The sequence below is a fragment of the Eubalaena glacialis genome, chromosome 5 (genome assembly GCF_028564815.1).
Source record: "Eubalaena glacialis isolate mEubGla1 chromosome 5, mEubGla1.1.hap2.+ XY, whole genome shotgun sequence".
Lineage (NCBI taxonomy): Eukaryota > Metazoa > Chordata > Mammalia > Artiodactyla > Balaenidae > Eubalaena > Eubalaena glacialis.
The window spans coordinates 76,122,050-76,147,776 of record NC_083720.1 but is presented as its reverse complement, the minus strand read 5'-3'; the positions used below and the strand labels follow the sequence as shown (position 1 = coordinate 76,147,776).

The window sequence follows — 25,727 nt, the reverse complement described above, 5'->3', positions numbered from 1 at the left end:
GGAAAAAGAAGCGTAAAATAGGAGGAGCAAAAATAAGGTAGCCCCCGCCTTACACTGAGGCAGTGGGAGTTACAAAGTTCTCTCTGTTGAATAGATCTTAGAATAAGAACATTTCTCCCACACAGAGCCAGTGTTAAGATAAGGGTGAGATTCTCACAGTCCTCAGAAGCCTAATTAACTCATGATGTTCTGGAAACAGCACCAGTAACAATATATCTCAATTCAGAAAGCATTTATTGAGCTCCTTCTCTGAAGCAGGAGCTATGGAAAGTGCTGGAGATTTAAAGGGCTGTGGGTGACTTCCCCTGCCCTTGGGAAGTTGTCAGCTATGTGATGATTTAGAAACTTAGGGGCACCAACCCCTTATCTTTGCCATTATTTCTACAGAAAGGTGAATTCTCAGTCACAACACACAGGGTGTGGGCCATGTCTGGAACACACTGACCTTTCTTCCTCTGGTTCCCTTTTCTCACCCTCCCATTTGCAGCCATTCCTTTAACTGAGCGCAGCCACTTGGCCTCCTAGTTCCTGCCAAGAAAGAAATTCAGGAGCTTGGCCTACCCAGTGCACTGAATTGAAGCCCTGAGTTTGACTCTTAGATAGCCATTTGGCTGTAGGGCACTCACATAGCATCTCTGAAACTAAGGAATAAATTACATCCTAGATTACCTCACAGAGTCCTTGGGGAATATTAAATGATATGTCTGTGCTTCATAAACAGTAAAGCATTACATAATGCAAAAAATTGTGCTGATCCTCATAGAGCTGATTAGTTGGATGGGGCCTTAGAGATCTCCTATTGCCGCCCAATATTTACTGTGTGCCAGGCTTTCTTCTACGTATTTCACATGTAGTAATCTGTTTAATCTGCAGAGCAGCCCAGTGAGGTAGTACTATTATTAGCCTCATCTTACACATGAGGAACAGAGAAGTTAAATGACTTGTCCAGGGTCACATTGTAAGTAGCAGAGCTGAGATTCAAAGACAGGCAGTCAGGCAGGCAGTTAATCACCAGACCAAGCTGCCTCCTGTGTGCTCTATTACCACCCTCTGATACTCGTCTGGGAGCACTCGACAGGATGATGATTGCTTGCCTTAGTGATAAATAAGCTACTGGAAGGCAGGAACTGTACCTCATTACACACACACACCCCACAGTGCCTGCCACATGGTTGGAGCTCAGTAAATGTTTGTCGAATGAATAAATGTACTCAGGAGAGATACATAGCAAATCTGATACTATCTACTATGTTTTTCCTTCATCTTTTCTTGGCTAACTATGCTCATTTTCTTCAACCATTACCAGTAGGAGGTTCTTTGGCATTTCTCACTCACTGTCCTAATTGCCCTCCCTTGCACTTTCTCAACTTTAACAACCACCCACCTAAACTGGTAGGAGTGAACACTGTACTTGGAGAATATTCTCACCAGCACTGGGTATGACTACCCTTTCCTGCCCGCACAGTGTATGTTCCCTATCCTGGACTCTCTTAGGAGCCCACTCCTCCCCCTGAACTATTTGCCTGGGCAGGTTCTTGACTATGAAGCCAAGTGCCCAATGTGAACCTTAAGCCTTTACTGGTAGTCTAGACTGGTAAGGGGAATCCATTAAACTGTACCTCCTCTCTCCTTCCTTCACTTTTCCTTTCCTGGGAGGAGCTTAAGAACTTACAGATTCCCTACGTTCTTAAGGGAGAAAAGAGGTTATGGCTGGTGAAGAAGTTGGGGAAGGAAACTGCCTCTTCTAATCTGGAATCCAGAGAATTTGTCAGTTTTGTTTCATGGCATGACTAAAATGAGTTTTCTTGTAGGAAAAAAAAAAAAATCAGCATAATTGGCCTCATCTACTGGACTATATTTAAGGGGATAATGGGACAAGATGTTTGATTTTGGACATGTTTTGAAAAATCCTGTATTATAGTGGACAAAAAATATTTGCAGTGTGTCTGTTGGGTTCCTCAAATTGGAAAAGTACAGACTCTGTTTCTCATCACAGACTAAAAAAACTGACGAAAAGTGAGATTCGACTATTAGATAAACTGGCAACCACATGCACAATAAATTCTCTATTCCAACCAGGGTTTTTATTTTTTGTTGTTTCGGTTAGACATTACTCTGGGGAACTAAGTGTCCCACTGGACACTCAGAGATCTGTTCTTTGAGTCGGGGTCAACGCCACCAGCTCCCAGAGACACTCCCCACTGTGGGTCCGCGACCCCTCTGCTGGGGGGCGGTGCCGCGCTTGCGGGACCGCGCGTCCGAGAAGCCGTCGGCGAGTGCAAGTGGAGGAACGAAAGCGACCTGGGGAAGCGAGCGAGGCCTCACGTGCGCGCTCCCGCCATCCAGCCCGCGTGCTCGCGCGCCCGCGCGTCCGCTCGCCCGCCCGCCGTCCCGGGAAGTCTCGCGATGCCGTAGCCCGGTGCTCCCGCTGCGGGAGGCGCAGGCTGTTGCTGTGGTTGCCTGAGTTGCTGCTGCTGCGGCGGCAGCGCTGGTGGAGGTGTCGGCTCTTGGGCGGATGTTGACATTGTGTTGTTGTTATTGCTGACGGCAATGGCGGCGGCGACGGCCGAGACCCCATCTCCTCTGTAGCCGACGCCGAGACAGCCCAGAGTGAACTCCGCGGCCTCGGAGCCCGCGGCAGCGACTCCCCTCAGCCTCCGCCGCCTTGCCAGCCCGTATCCCGGCCTCAGCCCCTGGACAGGCCCCTTCGGGCAGGGGGCCTCGGAGGCTCAGGATGGCGGATTTCGACGAGATCTATGAGGAGGAGGAGGACGAGGAGCGGGCCTTGGAGGAGCAGCTGCTCAAGTACTCGCCGGACCCGGTGGTGGTCCGCGGCTCCGGTCACGTCACCGTGTAAGGCCCGGAGGAGGGCGAGGGCGAGGGCGAGGACGGGAGGTGCAGGGCTGGGGCGGGCCCCTTACTCCGCGGGGGCCCTCTCGCCCCGGTGTGCGTCTGGTGTCGGAGGCCTGCGGGAGGAGTAGGCGACCAGGAAGTGAAAACTTGCGTTATTTTCATTGGTTTCGGTCTCTGAAGTGGGGACGGACGCTGCCCTCCCTCCCCCCACACCCCTCTTAGTAGGCCCTTCGGGCTTGGGCGCCTTGACGGATCCCAGAAGGAAGGTTATTCTTCAGGGTCTGCCCTTCCGGCCACCCCTTCAGCTTTGGGGTGGAAATACGCATTTCTGAGGTGTCTCCCCCTCTTTTCTCATCCAGTTACCCTGTGGTTCTGTCTCCTCGTCTGTGCCTTTGAGCCTAGTGACATATGGCTCAGAGGCCAGATCTGGGCCGGGTGAGACCCCAGTGACGATCGGTAATGAGTGGTTCCCTGTCCTTGTGTATTTAACACACCCACAGGTCTTCCCAGTTTCTTGCAGAGTCAGTTTCTGCGGAACTAGTGCAAGTTCCTGTAATTGTATATGATAAAAAAAAGTATAGATGAACATATATATTTAAGATGCAGAACGATGTATGCTTACACATAATTAAAAAAAAAAAAATCTATGTGATGGGCACACACCGCTCAGGTTACTGAGGGTTCTCAGTAATCTAAGTCCCTCCTTTGGGCATGAACTCTGGGATGGCTTCTTCATTTAATAATGGTTCCTGTAAGTCCAATTGGCAACATTTTAAAAGCGCAATATTATTCAAACAATAAGGAAGGAGAGCTTTCTGAAAGGTCATGACTAATAAAGGAATGTGAAGACTTGAACCAAATAATGAGCTGTCCGGAAGCAGGAAGTTTTGTAATGTTTCTCTGAGAAGTCCAGAGTTTTGTACCACTTGAAGTATTTATACTGTTTTTCATTTTAGATCTCTGTTCAAATCCTAGGTCAAACTTCATGCTTGTCAGATATCTCCCCACTTCACCTTTTTAGTAAAATAAAAGGGCCAGCAAGTCTGAGACTGCCTGGAACACTTTTCATTATATTTTTGGTTTAGGGTGAGTGGGTCGTGCAGTGAATAACTTTTAGTGAAACAGTAAGACTTCTCATATAAGATCGTCAGCAAAACCCTTGCATTTCTCAATACATGATGTGACCAGCCATATTGTTGTTTGGGTGTGCTTATGTAATGCTTTGATTTCTTTAGCACCTGATAATTTATATTCAGGTGACTTAACCAGGGTGAAAACGCTGCATAAGTGCTGTCAGAGTGCCATGAGAAGACAATGGAATTTATCACCACAATAACAGTTACTTAGTATTTTAACTGTTATCACCAGCAGAATTAAGAAATATAACCAAATATAGTGGGATATTAAATCTTTTTTTAACATATATCACAGAAAGTTTTAAGTCTTCAGAGCCTGGCATTTAAGTTTTGTTTGACTATTAGGACCTTTTTTACATTCTTTTAAACCTAAGGAGTGCTTAAAGAAGAGTTTTCAAACTTTATCATGTTGTCTGCCCACCCTGCCCCTTACATTCCTCTTGTCAAAAAAAAGCTGGCAAAATTTTATTTAAAAAGGTGCAACTATAGTTACAATGTTTCCTCTGTTTAAGGAAAAGAAAATCTAAGTACTTTCTTGGGCATGATGGAAAATATAATAGGGGAAGTGCTCAGAACCAAATAGGTGATTAGTAAATTTGATTTTAGTTGGCTACTTAGAGAGGTTAACAGAGTGGAGAGAATTATTAGTGGTTCTCAATGTTAGTTGTCCATTAGAATCACCTGGGGAGCTTTAAAAAAAAAAAAGCCTTGTCTTTGCCCCAGTTGAAAGCCAGTTATCTGAGTGAGTGTCCCAGGCTTGCATAGTTTGTTTAAAAAGTTCCACAGGTGATTCAAATATGTACCCAGGATTGAAAACCACTATTCCAGAGTGTAAGAGGAACTATATGCCACCAGTAAACAGTATGCCTTTCTACGAGGGGAGTTAATTTTTCTGCGATCTCCCTCAGCAACTTACCTTTCTTTCCTTTTACCTTGGTTCTAGGCTCTGGGTTCAGATCTATCCTCTGCCACTTTTTGGGTAAATTATTTATCTACGACTCTTCATTTAAGATGGGGATAGTCCCTCACTGTTAAAATTATTAAGGATTAATTGAGAAAATACATGCAAAGAATTCATTACATTGTATGGTACTGTGCTCAATAGATATTAGGCTTTATTAATTATCATTCACACACACAGTGTTCCACTTTGAGAAACATAGGTGTAAAGCACAGTACTAAGAAATCCAAACTGCCATTTTCAAACCTAATAGTGATTCACTTTAGTCTTGTTTTTCCATTTCTAGACAGTTCGTATGAGGTTAAATTATTGTGTGAAATATTTCAGTTAGGATTAGTAAGAATCTTTCTGCATTGAAAACCTAATCCTGTTTTGTGGTGCCATATATAAATATAGTAACAGTAATGCAAAACTTTTTTTACATGACTCTGTCATACATAATTCACAGGCATACTATGCCAATAGGAGCCCAGTTAACACCTATAAAGGTTTTTGAAATTGGTATTTATGGGTTGCTATACCTGTTGAGCATATTCAGTTTTTCTTGCCTTTAAGTATAAATGGGGGGACTTCTCTGGCGGTCCAGTGGTTAAGACTTCGCCTTCCAATGCAGGGGGTGTGGGTTCGATCCCTGGTTGGGGAGCTAAGATCCCATATGCCTCGCGGCCAAAAAACCAAAACATAAAATAGAAGCAATATTGTAACAAATTCAATAAAGACTTGAAAAATGGTCCACATCAAAAAAAAAAATCTTAAGTGTAAATGGGAAGAACTATTAAAATAGTTATAATAAGACTGGTTAAGCTTATCACTGCAGCTGCCCTACCCCCTACCCCTTTATTTAAACTAAGGAACTGTTCAGAGCCCTTTTCCCTTGAAAGTCAATTATAGTGTAATGTATAGAGTCATTTGTAATCCAGATCAATCTGAAAAGATATAGATCCATCCATATGTGTTTTTCACAGATTTCACTTTTGAGTAGACCCTTATAGTTGAATATTTCTACTCTTTTTTCCCCCTATGATTTACTACATCGTATTATAATATTACTCTCATTTTAGACATCACTATATTCTCATATGACGTAATTTGGCACGTCATTATAGTGACGTGAGAAATTAAGTCACCTTCCATTTTCTACTACACAGGCAGGTCTTGGTTAGTTTTGTGGCATAATCAGATTTTGGGAACGTAAGTATTTAAAATGTATAATTTGCCTAAACGAAGCCTGCTTTAATGTAGTTTCTAATAAAATATTTTCATGTTGACCCCAAATCAGGCTTAAACTGTGTACCTCCATTAAGATCAGTATTCTTTCTTGATATTCTTCTAGATGAGTATAATAATTTCCTTCATTTTTGGATTTGCATGTAGCAATATGAAACAAGGTGGCAGCTCCAACAGGAAGAAATCTTGTGCAGAAGCATATTTTGAGGAAAGTGGCATTTGAAGGAAGAGAGGGAAATAAGTTCCTGTTACTGCATAATGTTTATGTACATGTAATTTAAAAGGCTTGAACTCCCACTTCAGTTAAAAGTAGATTTCCTGTGTGTGTGTGTGTGTTTGTGTGTGTGTGTTTGTGTGTGTGTGTGGTGTGTGTGTGTGTGTATTTCTCATTATGTAATGAAGATGAGGGGAAAAAATGATTAAATTATTAGGTGGTATTGGCCAAATTGGTTAATATTTTTAAATTATGGCGTTCTTTGCCCCTTAGAATAAATTTGTGTAAAATATAATGATCATTTGTTGAAGAGTTTGATTTTTCACAATGATGATAGCGATGTGTTAATATAAAAATTAGAATTTAAAACTAGTTTTAGGCCAGTATTTCCTATCTAAACTATCATTATAACTGGCATTAGTTCCTGTCTCATTTCATGCCCTCCCATATCAGAATCAAACTTGGAGCTTTCATAGGGCATGTATAATCTTTGACTTCTAACATAAACCCTGTCATAGAGCCAACTTATTTTACTGAGGTTTGTTTCTAATTTCACTAAATTATTGTGTCTTCGGGTACTTTCTTCTGAGGTATAATCTTCCTGTCATGTCCACAAATAATTCCTCATCCTTTACCAGTTTTTATCAATGGCTGTGGGACATCACTCTCTTTGTCTTCATCTCAGGTAAGCTGTGGAAAATTGAAAGATTTAGAAATGTGACTTGAAAAAATATGGAAACACTTTGGGATACAATAGGATCTTTGCACAGGAGACATCACAGGAACACTTTAGTGTATATTGACCTTTCAGATGGTAGAGTTAAAAAAAAATTGTCTTGAAATGTATTGGACCAAGACTGCTACTAGATGCTGTGGTTAGCAACAAGAGACCTGAACATGATTTGCCCGAATAACAGATTCACTTTAGTTTAACAGTTTTTTTTAAACTTTATAACTCCCACCTCCTTTCTTCCACCCAACATAATTATTCCATTTTTAAAGATTAAATTTTTTGTTTGGAGATTTTTGAAGATCTTATTGATATTTCTGCACAAAGCTGGATAGTTCTTTGAGGGCAGGAATTATGCTTCTTGGTTTTTATTTCTCCATTGCTTAATATAGTGTCTGGAATGTTATAGGTCCTGAAATGTTCTCTAAATAAATGAGGTGATTGCATACATCTTTGGATCTTGTTAGAATTGTCAAAGGAATAACTGTTTTCTTCTTTTTTCTGTACCTACTAATGAAGGCAAACAATATTTTACAATAGAACTCTTATGAAATCACATTTATAAGATAAATGGCTCGTCTTATTTTATTTATTTATTTATTGGCCGTGCTGTGCGGCTTGCAGGAGCTTAGTTCCCTGACCAGGGATTGAACCCGTGCCCTCGGCAGTGAAAGCACAGAGTCTTAACCACTGGACCGCCAGGAAATTCTCTGGCTTATCTTTTTTTTTTTTTTTTAATGTATATATTTGTTTATTAAAAATCCATGCACAAACATTCATTTTTGTAAAAACACGTACAAATGAAAAGATGCATGTTAAATACGTTTAATTGATTGCCTAAGAGGAGAGGAAGAAAGTAAGAGCAATGTAAATAGGAATAAAAGGAAATTAATTCCCATGTCATGTACCTATCATTTTAAAATAACAATAAAATAAGAATGCCAGGGAATTGAGAAGCCAGGATACCAAAGGCAGAGAAGAATAGGGGTTGATGCCTAAGTCTGGGCTTCTATTTGCTCCACATGATTCGCAGGGCAGGCTGATGTCTTTTCTTAAAAAACAAAGTTTGGTGAATGTGAGGAAATTGTCAACTTAAAGTAGATATTTTTTTCCTAGAGAATTTTCTTACTCCTTATAATTTGAGAGGAAATTAGTTTGATTTAGAACATAGCATTGAATGTATCTCTGATAATATGAAGAAAAAAATGCTAAATGTTTTAACTGGATTAACTGCCAAAAATTTTCAATGGGTAGACTTTCTTGAAGAAATGAGAAATATGGTAGTAAACTGAAGTTTCAAAATTTTACTGTATTTGAATTTGAAATTCACATGATATTCCAGTCCAAACAGTTCAATGTGGGATTTCTGCCTGCCAACAGATGTGAAATTAACTAGTACTTAAGATTTTATGTGTCTAGCTAAGTGGAATATAGGAACTAAATGGTGGGACATAAATGATATGAAGTTATTTATGATGGTAAATAATCAAATACTAAATATTATTATTCTGAATAACATTACTCTAAATAATAATGTTATATGAGAGCTGCTCTTGAATTCCAACTTGAGTTTATATTCCTAGCAGGTTAAACACCTAGGATATTAGACTAACTATATACTCAGAAGGGAATCTTTTAAGGCTCTCTAGTATCTATGTCTGGCTTAACTTTCAAATCTGTTATAAAGCTACTTAAGATTTCATTCTCAATAAAATTAAGCTTTAAAGTATAACAGCAACAGATGCTGTTAGGTATCCTTACTCCAGTATCTTCTGTGTAAGATTCGTTGGTGACTTTTCATAATTTGTTTCAGAATCCACTTGTAAAATCAGATCTTATACCAGTGTTTCCATGTTCATGCAGTCTAGCTTAATCCCGGTACAATATTTTTTAAACTTGCCTGATTATCAGAATCACTAAGGACATTTTAAAAAATATACATTTCAGGTTCTTACCTAAGACATCCCCAATCAGAATCTTTAGGGGAAGACTAGGAATTTTTATTTTTAATAAGACCTTGGGTGATTCTTACATCAGATGCATTTGGAAAACAATAGATGGTACTGTGGAAAGAGTGTGGTCTTGGATGTCAGGCAGATTGATTTCAGTTCTCAGAAACTTCCTAACTGTAACCATTAACCTTTCTGAACTTTAGTTTTCTCATCTGCAAAAGGGATATCTACCTCAGAGATTAGGTGTGACAGTCAGAAATAATTTATCTGATTACCTGGACCCATAGTAGGCATTCAGCAAATGATTACCATATATTTTGATATTTATCCCTTCATGCATATTTTTTGGTTAATCTTTACCGTTTTCTTGGAAATCAGTCTAAAATGTGACATATGCTTTCCTGCTTTAAAGCAAGATCCTGAGCATAAATCAGAATTATCTGATTGAGTAGGGGAAACATTTAATCGAAAGAAGATATTAATAAATTGGTACACAGTGATGTTCTTCAAGGCTGTTGAGGTATTTTGGGGTTTGAGGATCTTCTCTAAATGGCACTTTCTTTTGAATTTCATATGTGAGAGATTTTGCTTTCTGTTTATGTTCTTCTTTTCTTTCTGATTGATCAGTTGTAGGTGGGAAATGAGACAACCAACCTTATTAGAGCTATGTGTAAAGTAAGAGAAGTTGGTTCTGAGTGCTAGATTTAGATGCTTGAATTTTAATACTTGGGTTTTAAGATACTTGTTTGCTCAGAGTATTTTCGACTAATCCTTCATTATCAACTGTCTTATTGAGGTTTCCTGATAAGTAATTTAACAAGTATTTATTAAATTTTATGCTAAGTATCATGTGAGGCTCTGGGTATATAGTTACGAATGAAACATGCGTAGTTCCTCTGCCCTCCTGGAGCTTACAACTAATAGACAAATTATGTCTGAGAAAATTGCTGTGAAGGAGACCATTAGAGTCTCTGATAGAAAATAATGTGATCAGGGAGAACCCCTCTGAGAAGGAAACATTTAGGAAGGGTGAAAGAGTCGTGTGAAGAGCATTGCAGGTCTGGAGAACAGCAAAATAAGTTTGGCTTGCCTGAGGAACTGAAAGGATACTACTGTATTGTGGCTAGAATGTAGGAAACAAAGGAGATCGTGCCTTGAAATGAGATTGTCGAGCTCAGGTAGGGGCCAGAAAGGATTGCAGAGAGATTAGAGTGAAACTGGGAAGAGTAGTTAGGGGCTCTTGGAACAGTAAAGATGAGATGATAGTGGCCTGGACTAGGGTGATGGAGTTTAGATAAAGGAGGTATTTCAGTTCTGGCTGTAAACCATCAAATTTAGCAACTTTCCTATGAGGTATGGCAGAACTCGCATTGGCCACTTTTGCCATCTCATTCCCCAATTGTGGTATTTTTTGTTTTGTTTTTGGTTTTTGTTTTGGCTTTGTGGAGGGTGAGGTCAAAGAACTGTGGCTGCCCTTACTGTTGACTGGAGACTGTCTTGATGGCATACCTACATTTCCTGTTCTGCTGCCACAGGGCAGCTAGTATGCCAAGAGAACAGCATGCGCCAGAAGTGGAGAGGGGCTTTCCCACAAGATCGTGGATTTTGAAGTGAGGACCTTTGTACCCTTTAGCTACAAGATGTGTGATGTTTGACAATGAATCTGTTCATTAGATTTGAGGAAAACACTGTGCTTTTTACATTTTTACACTTAAAACTGAATTGTCTACATAAGGATTGAAATTTTCTCAAAGATCTGGAAAAATGATTTTCTTCTTCTTGAGCTCTTTTCCATCCTACATCTAGTAAGTGAAGTTTACTTAGGGTAGAGTTGGTTGGACTTTGTGTTAACTTACCTTTGTTCTTTTGATTGATAAGAAGTGAATGTTTGTGTGTATCTCTATTTGTCTATCTGTCTCGTCTGTCTGTATGCTTCCTGCAAGAGCACCTTGTTTTATTCTCTTTGATCTTGCATTGTATTGATAATTACAATGGAGTCCTTGATTAGTGCAGTGAAGGAGTTCCTGTGTATCCAGCCTTCTTTCTCTGCCCTTTCTAAACTATTCAATTATAAATGTTACTTGCAATTGATATGTTGGTAGTCTGTACTATAAACCAAATTCCACTATATACTATTTCTTAAATGAACATAATTTATCATTGTATTGCTCATAGTATTTATATAAATATGAAGAATATTCTAGAATATATATAAATTAGATATATAAGTCTTTTTTCCTTGGTCTGGTACAGATAATGTAAAGTAGTTGAGTTGGATTAGTTGAATCTCTATATCATCAGACGTTAATACCATGAAGTTTAATCAGTATACATTTACATAACTTTATTGCTTAACATATGTAATCGTCTCTTAATACTTGAAAATATAATCTTAATAATTGAAAATTAGTAAAATTCTAATGCTAGAATATTATAGAACTGTGTATAATTATGAGGTTATGATAGAGTGATTGTAATACATGATTTAAATAAATTTTTGATTTCACTAGTTTATGAATGAGATTATACTTTCACAGAGCTGGTTGAACCCAAATGTATAGAATTTAGTCACACAGTTAAAATTTTTAGAGTTATATTATGAGACATATATATGTCTCCAACTCCAGGGGTTCTGTATCTTCTGGGTAAATATAGTACACTTTCAGTACTGTCCTTCCATGAGCCACATTGTTATTCAGATATGTATTAAGGCAGCCAGATGAATTTAAAGCGTGATTTTTATGCATTGAAATCTGTTAATTTCTTCTATGGTTATGACTTCATCTCCCAAAATAGTGAAAAAGCTGATTCCATTGAGCTCAGAGTTCAGCATTAGGAAATAAGTGTTGTCTTCACTTGCCATTTGCATAACCCATGTGTTCAGGTTGAATCTGAAATTTCTAGTTCATATGTGTTGTCATATCGACAGGAAGATAAAATTCTCGTAGTCTATAGATTTGTACAGGTCAAGTGTCTCAGAGTCCAAAATATCCAAACCTGAATTTATAATCTTCCCCCCAAATCAGCTTCAAGTGCAGCCTTCCCATTTTCAGTTGATGGCAGACCTGGCATCCTATTTGCTTAGACTAAAAAATCTTTGACACATTCTTGATGTCCCTGTTTCTCTTCCACTGCCTCTAATCTGTCAAGAAATCAATCTCTTGGCTCTGTCTTCAAAATATATCCAAAATCTGACCACTTTTTACCATCTGTACTGCTGGTGTGAGTTATCATTTTCTCTCTTCTGCCTTGTACTCAATACTTTTCTTCCCCCTGCTCCCACCTTTGCCTCTCAACCTTTACAGTCTCTTTGGTACATCTGCCACAGTGATTCTTTTAAAACATAAGTCAGATCACATCTCTTTTCTGTATCAAGACTCCCTGAAGCTCCCCATCTTCAGAATTAAAGTTCCTTTTAATGGCCTGTAAGACCCTACCGGATCTGGCCCATTTCTCTGACTTCTACCATTCTTTCACTTGTTTACCCCAGTCTAGGCACACAAGCCTCCTTTCCATTCCCTGAGTTATTCTAGACACACTTCTGGTTAGGGCTTTGCACTGGCTGGTTCCACTTTCTGGAATATTCCCCCCCAGATACCCAAATGGCTAACTCCTTCACTTTCAAATCTTTCACAATTATCTTAATGCATCCTACCCTACTTTCTAGTTAAAATTAAAACTCCTCTACTTCCCCTTACTCTGTGCTTTTTCTTTTTTCATAGTGCTTCCTCTGTCAGAACGTGAGGTGAGCCAGGCTTGGTAGAGTACAAACTTTAGACAACCTTCTCTTGCAAAGAGGAAAACTCTCAAACTTTTTTGACAAGAATAAAGTTTTAAAACTTTCTTCCTTTTTTACAGCAGCTGTTCCACCTATAAGATGTGAACCCAGAAAATATTGCTTTTTTTTTTTTTTTTTTTCTTAAAAACTTTGAAACTGCATTTGACTTTTGGGCCATAAATGACCCTGAGAAGCATGTTGTCTTACCCGAGGCAAATAAAACCAGAAGGTAGATTTGCTCTGTTGAGATAATATACCTAGTTGATACCTGAACCAGGGTTAGAATTCAGGCATTCTGTCTCTCCATTGTGTTGCTCTTATATTTTCACCACAGTAACTTCTTTGTGCTTTTCAAACTTTGTCTCACCTGCCTGGATTCCTGGCCTCATGCTTGCCCATGATGGCTACAACTGTTTAATTTTGCCTGGCTTTCCTGAACCCAACACCTCTCTATGTACCCTGTTTCCTCCACATTACCCCTGACCTTGAAGAGGTTGGCAGAAAGTTGGAGTATCTTTGACAGTTAACAGTAGCCAGTTTTATCATTGGCTATTCTATTTGCTAAGCTATTTGAAGAGGATATTTGTGAAGTCATTGAAATCTGGACATTCTCTAATTTAGCATTATCTATAGTGGACATTAAATGATAATATTGTCAACTTTATTAGAAGGATGATAACCGTAATAAAAACTAAGCATACATTTACATTGTTTTATAATAATAAAAGCAGTTAAACATACAGAGTTTATGCTGTGCACTGTTGGTGCTTTATGTATATGAACTCATTTAATGAGTTAGGGGTGATTTTTATCCCTGGTATATAAATAGGGAAACTGAGGCTCAGAAAAGGTAAACTTGCTCAAAGTGACAGATCTAGAAAAGGCAGTATCAAGATTTCTATCAAGGCAGTCTGGCTCCAGGGTATTGTTTGCTTAATTGCTTTTATTTTATTGAACCAGAGCAACAAACTTAAGCATTCTCTATATTATTCATCAACAGAAACACTTATAACAAAATCCTATACATTTTGGGATTTTAGATACAAATGTGAAAATCTCAAAAACAGATTTTTTCCCCTAGATCCATATGAGAATTTTAACATTTGTTATGTGTTAGTTTTATAATTTCTGTTTGATGGAAAAAGTTTTTTCCCTCCAATTCTCAAATATTTTCTCAATTTAGAGTTTCTAGTTCAAGGAGATAAACATTTTCTATGCTTACAGAGAAAGTTATTAGAGGCATTGTCCTAGAGTAGAAATTGCCCCGGGCTTGGGTTCAGGAGAATAAGGCTCTAGCCTAGATCCTACATATTAATTAGCTATGAGACCCAAGCTGTTTGCCTTTTATGCATCAGTTTCTTCATCTGTAAAATTAAATGTTTGGACGAAATGATAGTTGTGGTCCTTTCTAGCTCTCAGATTCTGAGATTCTGTTGTGGAATTAGGAATTATTTTTTTCTATTTAATTTTAAAATTCTTTACAGTATACTTAATATATATTTAAATATACTTTAAAAATCCTTAAAATATACTCTAAAATACACTTTAAAACTAGTAGAATTATCTTGAAATCTAGACATGTCAATTGCACATATATTTCCTTAGGCTGAGTTAAAAGTAAAAACAAAACTCCTTTAATCATCTACTTTTTCTTCAGGTTTAATGCTTTTTCTAATTATAATGAAAAACATAAAGATTATTAAAAATTGGAAAGTAGTACTTCCCAGTGAAGCAGAAAATAAACCATCTATAATCACCAAGAGGAAAAGGTCATTTAATATTTTGGTGTGTTTGTTCCTAGTCCTTATTAAAATATTTTGTTTAGTTTAAAATACTAATATATGTAATTATTGAAAATTTGGAAAACATGAAATTATGAAAATGAAATATCACCCATAATATTTTTGCCTAGGGTTAGCCACTATTAATATTTTGATGGATAAACTTTTTCTGTTTTTCTGTGTATATATAAATATTTTTATTAAAAATTGAGACCGTACTTATAAAGTATTTTGTACTCTGCATTTTTCATTTAACATATTGGGAACATTTGCCAATATTATTACAGGTTCTTACATAGTCTGAAACATTAGGCTCTATTAGATTTCAAAGAACAGAACCACCCAGGGGGCCTTAAGCAGTGCACGTTTTTTGTAAGAATGCATGGAGACTAAAGAAGACAGGAAACTTTGCCATTGTATAGCCAGACTTCAAGGAGACTGGAATATTATTATTTTGGATAATTGAGTGCAGCTCTGGTGATGAAGTTATTCTGTCATTTTTCTCAGCAGCATGTGTCCTTTGGTCTAGTGGTCTGTCACAGCGACTTACCTTCTTTCAGTTCTAGCTTCTGCTGTTGCAGTCGTGAACTGGCAGAGTGCTTCTCCCCTCTGTCTCATAGTTTCTGCTTACTGTTGGCTTCAGCTTCTTCTTTTTTTTTTTAAATTCTTTTTAACCTCTACTTATTCATGACTTTACTATATCTCTGCTTCCGCTTAAGCTTCATGTTACCAGCTATTGTCTCTTATTCAGATACCTCAAGAAAGACGATCAGATTGAGTTAGTTAATGTTGTCCAAGTTGGGTAGGCCCTGCCATCCCATATGCTGCTAGCCAGCCCAGGAGTTAGCTGTTCTTAAAGCAGATGCCTGTTTGTGGTCTAATTCACCAGAGCTTAGGGAGCTCCTAGTCAGGCACACAGAGTAACAGGCTACGCTCTAGTGTACATGGTTTTGAGCTGTGTAGTATCTTTCAAATTGGTATATCATAATTAATTTCATACAGTTGTAGTCTTTCTATTGTTTTAAAACCTTCACTGTTAAAAATAGCGCTGCAACTCAGAAACAAGGAAAATAAACATAGCACAAGACAAAGCTGAAGAAATCAGATTCTTGTACTTCTGTATTTAAAAGACAAAATTTACCATGAGTTCAAAACATATTTTAATTCAAAATAACAATGCATTAGTGAATTCTAAGAGACGTTAATATGAGGAGATACAAGGAACACAGAAGAATTAAAAATCGAAGTAAAAAAAAAAAAGGTCTGGGGATTATGTAGACTAGAACTATAGAAAAGGTTGAAATGCATTCAGGAAAGCTATTGATTAGTGAACCCCAAACTTGTTTACTTATGATAACATACCTAGTTAATGCCAGATAAAAGATTCAAGTAGAAAAAAAATTATACTGATGTTATTGTATATTATAAAATGTGTTTGCTTAGCAATTACTGTACATCTGCTGAAAAACAGATCCTATTTTAAGAAACAACAAATGAAACAAAATGTCTTTAATACTCCCTCACCAAAATAACACTGCAGAATACTTGATTATTCGTGAACATATCTGTGCCACTGTAATTATTTTCTTCTAATACATTTCTAGAAGTAGAATTATTAGGTCAAAAGGTATGAATTTTTTTTAAGACTCTTTTTACATACTATCAAATTGTGCGCTTGAAGGGTCTTTCATTTTGTAAGTTTTTTTCCTTTACATTCTAGATCATATGTTACATGTATGTTTTTGTATTGTCTTTTTAACAGTATATTATATGTACTTCCCATGTTATTAGTTTGCAAACTTCATTTTTAATAGTTGTCTAATATTCTATTATGCTGAGATACTGTAATTTACTTAACATTCCCATTATTTTATTTTATTCTTCTCTATTGTGAATAAAGTTTCAGGGAACTTGTTTATGCATATATTTTTATTCACATTTCAGATTATTTTTTAGGCAGGATCCCTAAAGGAGAAATTACTTTGCCAAAGGTATAAATATTTTTAATGCCAAATTGATTTCTGGAATGGTTGTAATAATTTATAGTTCCACTGACAGTACATGATATTTTCCATCTTAAGACCTTCTTGCTAACATAAAGAATTTTTTATTTTTATTTCATTTATTAGTCTTTGTAGATAACTAAGATGCCACCCGTCTTGAATTATATCTTTTAAAATTATTAAGTGCTACTTCTAGTTTTTTGGATTAATAGAATGTTAGGTTATTAGGTTTGAAGGGAGTTCAGCTTCCTACCCATTACTCTTCTTTCCAGCATATCAAATTATTATTTTAAGAAATTTGGCCTGTCCATTACTGTCCAGGGCCAACTGTACTTTGACTTAGAATAAACTAAATTATTATTATTATATTTAAAAACTTTAAACTTGAAGGAACATAATGGATAAAAGGAGTAATTTATAATGCTGTCAAGTTAAAAAACATATATCTCATTTTCATTGCTAACAAACCCCACCTCCCGCCAAACTTAAAAAAACAAAACCAGCACCACCACCCCCTGAACTGGAACTAAGGTAGTATCAAAACTAAGTAACTTATGTCACATCAAAACCATTAAAGATGATATTTTGTAGTTATATTAACAAACATGAAGTGTGTGGCTTTTCTTATCCATTTAATAAAAAAGGATGGTTTTGTTAAAACTTTATCTGACAGTATTGTTTGGTTGGCACAGCAAAGGAGGTATTTGCTGTAGCCAATAACAAGTAAAAGATTTGCCCCTCTGGTGCTTAAGCTCCTTGCTAGGAGGAAGCATGCTATATGAAGTGGGACTCGCTGAAGAGAGTGGTTTCAGCTCTTCTGTTGAGAGCAGTCTCATCTGTAAAGAAATGTGAATTAAACCCTGGGTGGTAGTGGTTTGAATAATGAATGGGAGGTGAGATAAAGAGGTGAACGTGGAAGACTCTTTCAAGACACTGGATGAGGAAGGAGAAGAGATGGATGCCATCATACCTTGAGGGAGAAGAAAATAGGGGTTCAGATTCTCAGGCTGGGTAGACTTATGCAGGATTGTAAGCTATGTGTAAGGAGCCAGAGAGAGGGAGAAACGAGTGGATTGCAGAGGAGACTGAAGGAGATGCAACCAGGAGCAAATGATTAGTTTGCCTCCATTGAGAAAGATGGTAAAGATACTGAAGACATAGGTAAATCTAAAAATGAAAGGGAGAGAAGGCAAAGCAGTTTATGTTCTTGATCTTTTTTCCTCTGGTTGGAGTTAAGGAACCATGGTTTCTGCAAAAAAAGTGGGTTGGGAGGATAAGGCTGAGCACATAGAGGAGCAATTGTGAAGTATGGAAAAGGGAGTTGATTAGGAATGAATAAAGATTGCTATAGCATTAATCTAACTGAAATTAGAAATAATTTGTGTGATTTTTTTCTATTGTAGCTCCAGGCAGTGGGAATTGAAGTGAAGAAAGTAAACATTTCAATTGAATTGGATTGACAGGAGACACTCTAGAGGTGCAGAAAATAAAGGGTTTTGTTGGAGTATGGTTAAATGATTGATTGTGTAGTTCTGGCAGATAAAGGAGGAAGTAGAGTCATAGGGAGCAGATTTGGAGTAGAAAAGCAAGGAGGAGTGGTAAGGAGTAGGTTACAACCAGAGACAAAAAAACAAATTTGATAAGGGTGGGAGAAATGAAATGATTGATGGTAGTGGTAAGAGGAGAAATTTACAGTTCAGTATTTCAGAGGTGATACAGTTCCAAATGATGGCGTGGGTTGCTGAATTAAATAGAGGTGAATTTCCTCAAAGTAGATGAGGTCAGTTAATCAGTTAGGTTTTGGTGCTGAGTATTGAATTATTTGGGGTGAAGACAAGAGTTCTTCTGGAAAGAAAAAACTGTGATGTGAATGTCTGTGTCATTAGAGAGTGTGAAGTTGTGTGAAAAAGAGTACAGCAGACTTGAGACTGCTATCCTTAAAAAGCCTTGCTTGCTGTGTCGGCTTTTGGTTGGTTGTCTGAGAACTTGGACTTTGGAAGCGTTCCCAGTATGCCCAGAATTGATAAGAATGGCTCACTGTGCCTAAACTGTTTGTACAAACAGTATGGTGTATACTGAACACCTGCTTTCCTTCTGGGAGTCTGGAATTTTGGTACATGCTAAGTAGAGGGGGCCTACGTGACTAGTCCATGGTAAAAGCTTTGGCACTGACTCTCTAATGAGCTTTCCTGGTAGACAACATTATACACATGTTGTGAAAACTAGTTGCTGGAGGAATTAAGCACATCCTGTGTTCTTCACTGAGAAGAGACTCTTGCATGCCTGCTTCTGGTTTCCTCTGGATTTCACCCCATATGCCTTATCCCTTTGCTGATTTTGCTTTGTATCCTTTTGCTGTAGTAAATCTAGCTGTGAGTATAGATTTATACTCACAGGACTGTATGCTGAGTCCTGTGAGTCCTCCTAGTGAATCATCAAACCTGAGGGTGGCCTTGGGGACCACCAACACAGAGGGAGTGACCTGGAAGGCTGAAAATGGTGGTTGGGCTTGGAACAATGTGGAAATCATGTGCATCAGAGGAAGAGAGAGCAGTGGTGTGGAAGTTTGCAATGAGGAGGTAGTGGAATGTAGACATTTCTTCTTGCTTGGAAATTATTTAGCAAATATTTCATGAATATTTATCAGGCATTGGACCAGACATTTAGGATATAAAGGTTATTAAGATACCGTGCCTACCTATAACCAACTCATTGACTATCAGGGTAGGGAGTTAGGCTTATGACATAATTATAATGAGATATGATAAGGACTATGCAAGAGAGAATATAGTCAAGTATTATGAGGACATGGAAGATGGAGTCTGGAAGATGAACTCCAGGGAATGAGCTATAGTTGAGAATTTCTAAGGAAAGAGTGTCATTTCAACAGGATTTTCGGTTAAAGTGAAGGAAAAAAAAATTTTTTTTAAGAGAAGATATAAATAGGTATCCAGGTAGCAGATCAATAGATCAGGGGTTCCAAAGTTAAATATTAAAAGAGGTTTGGAAGGGGAAGGATCTATCAGGAAAGGGAGGTTCTGAATTAGATGAAGATGAGAGTGCAGGGTAACAGATTAGTTTACTCTTTGAATTTTGGCTATAGATTTAGGAACGCGGTGACAGTGAAATGGAAGTAAGTGGGATATGAGTAAAACAAGCCTATTTCAAGATTCCATTTAGATTTAGGTGTCAAGTTGCAGTCCCTTTGCAGAGCTTTACCAGGTATAAGAGCTTTGAAAATTACCTCAATTTATATAAAAGTAAAAATTGGGGGAATTCCCTGGCGGTCCAGTGGTTAGCACTCTGCGCTTCCACTGCTGAGGGCCCAGGTTCAGTCCCTGGTCGGCAAACTAAGATCCTGCAAAAAAAAAAAAAAAAAAAGTAAAAATTAGCCTCGTACATGCTTGCTTCCTTTCTTTTTTTTTTCTTTTTTCTTTTGGCCGCACTGTGCGGCATGCGGGATCCTAGTTCCCTGACCAGGGATTGAACCCGTGCCCCCTGCATTGGGAGTGCGGAGTCTTAACCACTGGACCACCAGGGAAGTCCCATGCTTTCTTTCTTAAAAAAAGTTTTTTAAAGCTATATAAGCCTTCTGTTGTAGGACTTTGTGATCATGAAATGTTACATAGAACGTGCTCAATAGTTTGATTTGAATGAATTTCTCTTTTTCTCCAAGTACTCGTAGACTTGTAAACTTGTAATAGGTAAGAGTAAAAATAGGTTGTTTAATGTGTTTTATCTTCTTGTCATATATGTCATTCTTTGAAAATCGTTTAAATCGTTTATCAGTTCTAAAGCCGTGAGTATTTTAAGAGTGATTAAGGACAAGGTCTTTCAGGTCATAGGAATAGATGTAGATGTAGCACATGTCTACATTTTCTTTCAAGCATCTAATGGACTGACAGTTAATAGGTATTGAATGGTAAATAAGACAGTTGTTGGTAGCACTTTGCCAACCCTCACTCTCTTCTTCATTTCTTCTCTCCCTTTTTATCCTTCTACTTCCCCTTTCCAACTTTTCCCTGTATTTTTCCTTCTCCTGCTTTTATTGCTTATGCATACCAAGGACACCTGTTAAAATCCACAGCCATTGCCTATCTCCATTAGTAACATTCAAAGCTAGGGAAAAAAGTCATCTATTTTTTTTTTTTAATTTATTTTATTGAAGTATAGTTGATTTACAATGTTTTGTTAATTTCTGCTATACAGCAAAGAGATTCAGTTATACATATATATACATTCTTTTTCATATTTTTTTCCATTATGGTTTATCACAGGATATTGAATATAATTCCCTGTGCTATACAGTAGGACCTTGTTGTTTATCCATTCTATATATTAAAATAATATGCTTTGAAGTTAGTTTTAAGGTATAGGTGGTAGCTCAAATTAACCATTTTTTTTTCTTTTGTTTATATAGTGCTGGTTAGTTATCATTCAGCCTCTTATTTTTTATTTTAAGTAAAGCAAGACTATCACTTCAAGTAAAACAACTGATAGCATTTGTTGTCAATAATTCCAGCTTTCAGATGAAAATTGGAATTTGGGAAAACTTACATCTGCCTCTGTGAGCTTGACAGCTTCTCAATACTTAATGATGAGATCAGTGGTCATATTAATGAATGTGATGATTCTGATATCACACGATGAAGTGTGTCAACATTTGGAAATCTGCGTAACTCAATCTACCAATATTTTCCAAGGGACAAATATATGAAGTTATAAAATCAGGTATGGGTAAGAAAAAAAAAAAACCCATTTAAAATGCAAGATATACAGTGGATTTTAATTGAACAGAGTATTAAAAGTTCATTGATAAAGCTTGTTTCCTCCTTACAAGAAATCCTTAATAAGGTAGCACTTATCAAGTTTTGTTATAGTATCAAAGAATATACACAATTTTCCAACTACATATCTGGTGAAACTCAATTTTCTTTATAAACATTAACCAAAAGAGCATATCACTACAGATTGAACGCAGAAAGAGATGTGAGAATTCAGCTGTCTTCCATTGTCTGACATTAAAGAGATGTGTGAAAATCTCACTAAAGTTTTTTGTTTTGAAAAATATTTCTCATAAAAACATTATTTTTGTTAGCGTAAAAATGAGCATTTTAGGCTCATTTATGAATAAAAATTTTAAATGTTTTAGATGTCTCAGTTCTAATGTATAATCTGAAATAGTGATAAATCTAAATCACATAAGCTTAAGCTCACTGAGGTCCTCAAGGATTTAAGAGACCAAAGAAGTCCTGACACCAAATGTTTGAACACCCCTTGTTCACCCAAATGTTTGAATATAGTAGAGTACTATATTCCAAATGGAAATGAGGAGAGGGTGCCTGGGTATCATGGCTCAATCTGCCTGTAATCATGAAGTACTTGATTTGAATATTAAATGTCTTTAAACATTTTTAAAGCGAAAGCAGATTGCAGTTGGGGTTCACTCCTGTGGGCTGGGGAGACTCCAAGGCCTTCAACAGCAGCATCTTCTTGCCCCTCTTTACAGGTATTCTTGTTCAGCAGGTGGGAAACAAAAGTGAGGGGAAATGGGGCTTCCCTGGTGGCGCAGTGGTTAAGAATCCACCTGCCAATGCAGGGGACACAGGTTCGTGCCCTGGTCCGGGAAGATCCCACGTGCCGTGGAGCAGCTGAGCCCGTGCGCCACAACTACCGAGGCTGTGCTCTAGAGCCCGCGAGCCACAACTACTGAAGCCCGCACACCTAGAGCCCGTGCTCCGCAACAAGAGAAGCCACCGCAATGAGAAGCCCTCGCACCGCAACAAAGAGTAGCCCCTGCTCGCCGCAACTAAAGAAAGCCCCCGCGCAGCAACGGAGACCCAACGCAGCCATAAATAAATAAAGGAAGGAAGGAAGGAAGGAAGAAAGGGAAGAAGGGAAGGCTGGTGGCAAAGCTAAGCACTCCCATCTATTGTGAACCATGTCATTCTTTTGGGGGTGAGATGAAGAAAGAGAAAGGATTACTGTCTGTTCTTAAGACACAACAAAATTATGACTGAAGAGGAGAGTGCCTAAAGAATGTCCTTGGAACTGCTAGTTCTTCCTCAGAAGAATAACTACTAGCCTGACTTAAAAGGAGCCCTGACTTGCAGGAACAGCAGGGCAATTAGCTGGTAGTGCTCCCTGGGCAAAGCATCAACACACAGCCTTATTATAAGGAAGTGTCCAGGCTTGGAAAATAAAGGAAATTAAGGTTTATACTCATACTGGATTGCTCCCTCTAAATTAGCATATTACTGGCAAACTATAGGTATTTGGTAAAATAATCTGTTCCAAATATTTAATGGCTGAAGATGGAAGGGGAAGATACTTATCTTTAGGAGACTTGGAGGTATCTGGTTGTTGCTTTTCTAAAAAAATTTGAGGACCAGTTGGAAGGAGATGGTTAATTGCAATAATAAACATGGTTGAAATGAAACCTATTGCTTGAAGGAGAAGATCTTCAGACCAAGGGAGATAACACAAGAGATGGAAATGTATCATCTAGAAGGTCCAGTATTCTATAAATATTTGTTGAATGGTATCTCCTCTAAGGGAAATAGATGAAAGGGGAGTCCATTATCTAGAGACCTCAGAGAACTGTCAGCGAGCACTGCATACCTCTTCCTCATGCTAGGGCCTTTACAGTTGTAGGTGAGTTATCTGTAGGGGCATTTTCAAGTAGAACCACATTGCTCTGAGGGCCCCACAGAAAAAACAGGTTTAGCTCAGAGTCTTAGAAAGAGAATATCACCAATGCCAGAATTATATTAAACAGTAATGGTTGCCAATTTACGTTTAGTGTCAAAACATTTTTGATAAATAGTATCCATTGTTTATAAAGACGTATTGATGTTATTTCAATGCTGCTATTAAGTAATTTTTGGAAGTACTTTAAGATGATGACAAAACGGTCTCAGATGCCACCATCTACATGTTGTAAGGAAGTCTAGATCATGATGCAAACAACAACCTGACCCACAGAAGTGTTGTGATTGACTTGCACAATATTATAAAGGTGGGAAATTTTGCAGAGAAATCTGGTTTTCCAGCTCCTCTTAGAAGAAGAAAAATGCAGCCTGTCAAAGGTGGGCCTGCATTCTAGTGTGACAGTAATCAGCTGGATCTGACTCATTACATTCACACACACACAAATTGTATACCTCTACTTGGCTGGTCTCCACCACTGCTTATTGACTTCACACAGCCTAACTTATTTGATTTCTCTCTCTAGCTCCACTGATGGTTGAGTTAGAAACCCTTGACCTGGCCAGCTGTTTCATACAGAATATCTTAGGGGATCCCTCTTACCAGTACCAGCTACCCAAGATGCAGTATTGTGTATTCAAGGGTTGCTAAGAGAGTGAATTTTAAGCATTTTCTTCACAGGAAAAAAAAAAAATGTAACCGTGAGGTGATGGATGTGAACTAAACTTACTGTGGTAATCATTTCACAATGCATGCATGTATCAGATCATTAGGTTGTACACCTTAAATTAATGCAGTGTTAAATGTCAAGTATATCTCAATAAAACCGGAAAAAAAATTTGGCTCCAGGGTCCGGTAAAAGTCATCATATGTAAGCATCTCAATTTTATTTCCAGGGTGTAGTCTGCTATTACCAATGTTGTCTATGAATGTTTTATTCTTTCCCACTAACTTATGCAGAGAAATAGTCAAGTGCCCAGTCAATACTCATGATCTTTGAAGACACTTAAAAGCTTAAAGATGTTAAAATGCACTACCTTGGTTTCATTTCTTTGGGGGTGTGTGTAGCAAATGTCTTGGTATTTGAAAGTTGAAGTAGCCGTTTTGTTCCAGGTGTCTTTAACATTCTGTAGCTGTAATAGCAGTGTAGATATGCTGAGCTCAGAAAATGTAATTTGCATTCTTAGACATGTTACCACTTTTCTGAGAGTTAACGAAATGCTCTTGACCTAAAGAGTAATTAATAGCAGAGATTTTAGCTTTCTGTTACTTAATTGGAAGAATCTTAGTAATTTTGACAAAATTGGACAGTTGTGTTGTTTTCCACATTACTATTTGGCTCACAAAGATAGCTCCAAAGAAGTCATGTCTTTCTATATTCTCAGCCTCTTGTATAAAAGTTTTGATTCAGCTGCTAAAATTGCTTGTTACATTTCATAAATTGCTGATGACAGTGTGTCTCAAACTTCCATTGTTATTCTGTGTATAAAGTTGCATTCTACTTACTTGACCTTTGATTAAGTTAAATGGTGTATTTGTTGCAATAATGACATGTAATAACATATTTTTCTTTTTTTAAAAAATAGATTTGGACTGAGCAACAAATTTGAATCAGAATTCCCTTCTTCATTAACTGGAAAAGTGAGTGTCAGTTATTTAGGTATTATTTATATGCCTCAAAACTAAAGTCTTTTCCTAACAAATTAGAAAAATTTATGCTAATGAGACATGTTTATTGACATTAATATTGCAGTGTTGTTATTTCTTAAAATTTTTCTTTAGGTAGCTCCTGAAGAATTTAAAGCCAGCATCAACAGAGTTAACAGTTGTCTTAAGAAGAACCTTCCTGTTAATGTACGTTGGCTACTTTGTGGCTGCCTTTGTTGCTGCTGCACACTAGGTTGCAGTATGTGGCCAGTTATTTGCCTCAGTAAAAGAGTAAGTTGAATTATATATTTTAATTTAAATATAGAAGTTGACAAGCCAAATCTTGCATTTACCTAGTTTTTATTTTTTGTATTGAATGTGTCACACTATTCTGAATACTATACAGAAATAATTTGATCCAGTAGAGGATTTGATCCAGTAGAGGAGTGATTAAGTTACGTCCACATGCTGTTATATTAAATAGCAATCTAAAAATTATACTTATAATTTTTATGACATAGGACATTACGTTAGAGTAGAATATAGCATTCTCTACGTATACATGGATGGTGGTAATTGAAAATTTGGGTTCAGGTCTGCCACTTATCTCTGACCTTCTAGGCATGTTTCCTAACCTATTTATTTATGTGTTTGTTTGTTTATTTATTGCTGCATTGGGTCTTTGTTGCTGTGTGCAGGCTTTCTCTAGTTGTGGTGAGCGGGGGCTACTCTTTGTT

At 37.6% G+C, this 25,727-nt stretch overlaps 1 protein-coding gene across 1 annotated transcript in view; it reads left to right on the top strand.

Annotated features, from left to right (window-relative positions):
* Positions 1–2,398: 2,398 nt before the first annotated feature.
* CHIC2 (cysteine rich hydrophobic domain 2) overlaps positions 2,399–25,727 on the top strand; it is a 47,070-nt gene continuing 23,741 nt past the window's right edge. The window contains exons 1-3 of the mRNA XM_061191390.1: positions 2,399–2,853; positions 24,930–24,984; positions 25,126–25,281. Of these exons, the coding sequence (XP_061047373.1) occupies positions 2,735–2,853; positions 24,930–24,984; positions 25,126–25,281 (330 nt within the window). The 5' untranslated portion in view covers positions 2,399–2,734. The remainder of the gene's footprint in view (positions 2,854–24,929; positions 24,985–25,125; positions 25,282–25,727) is intronic.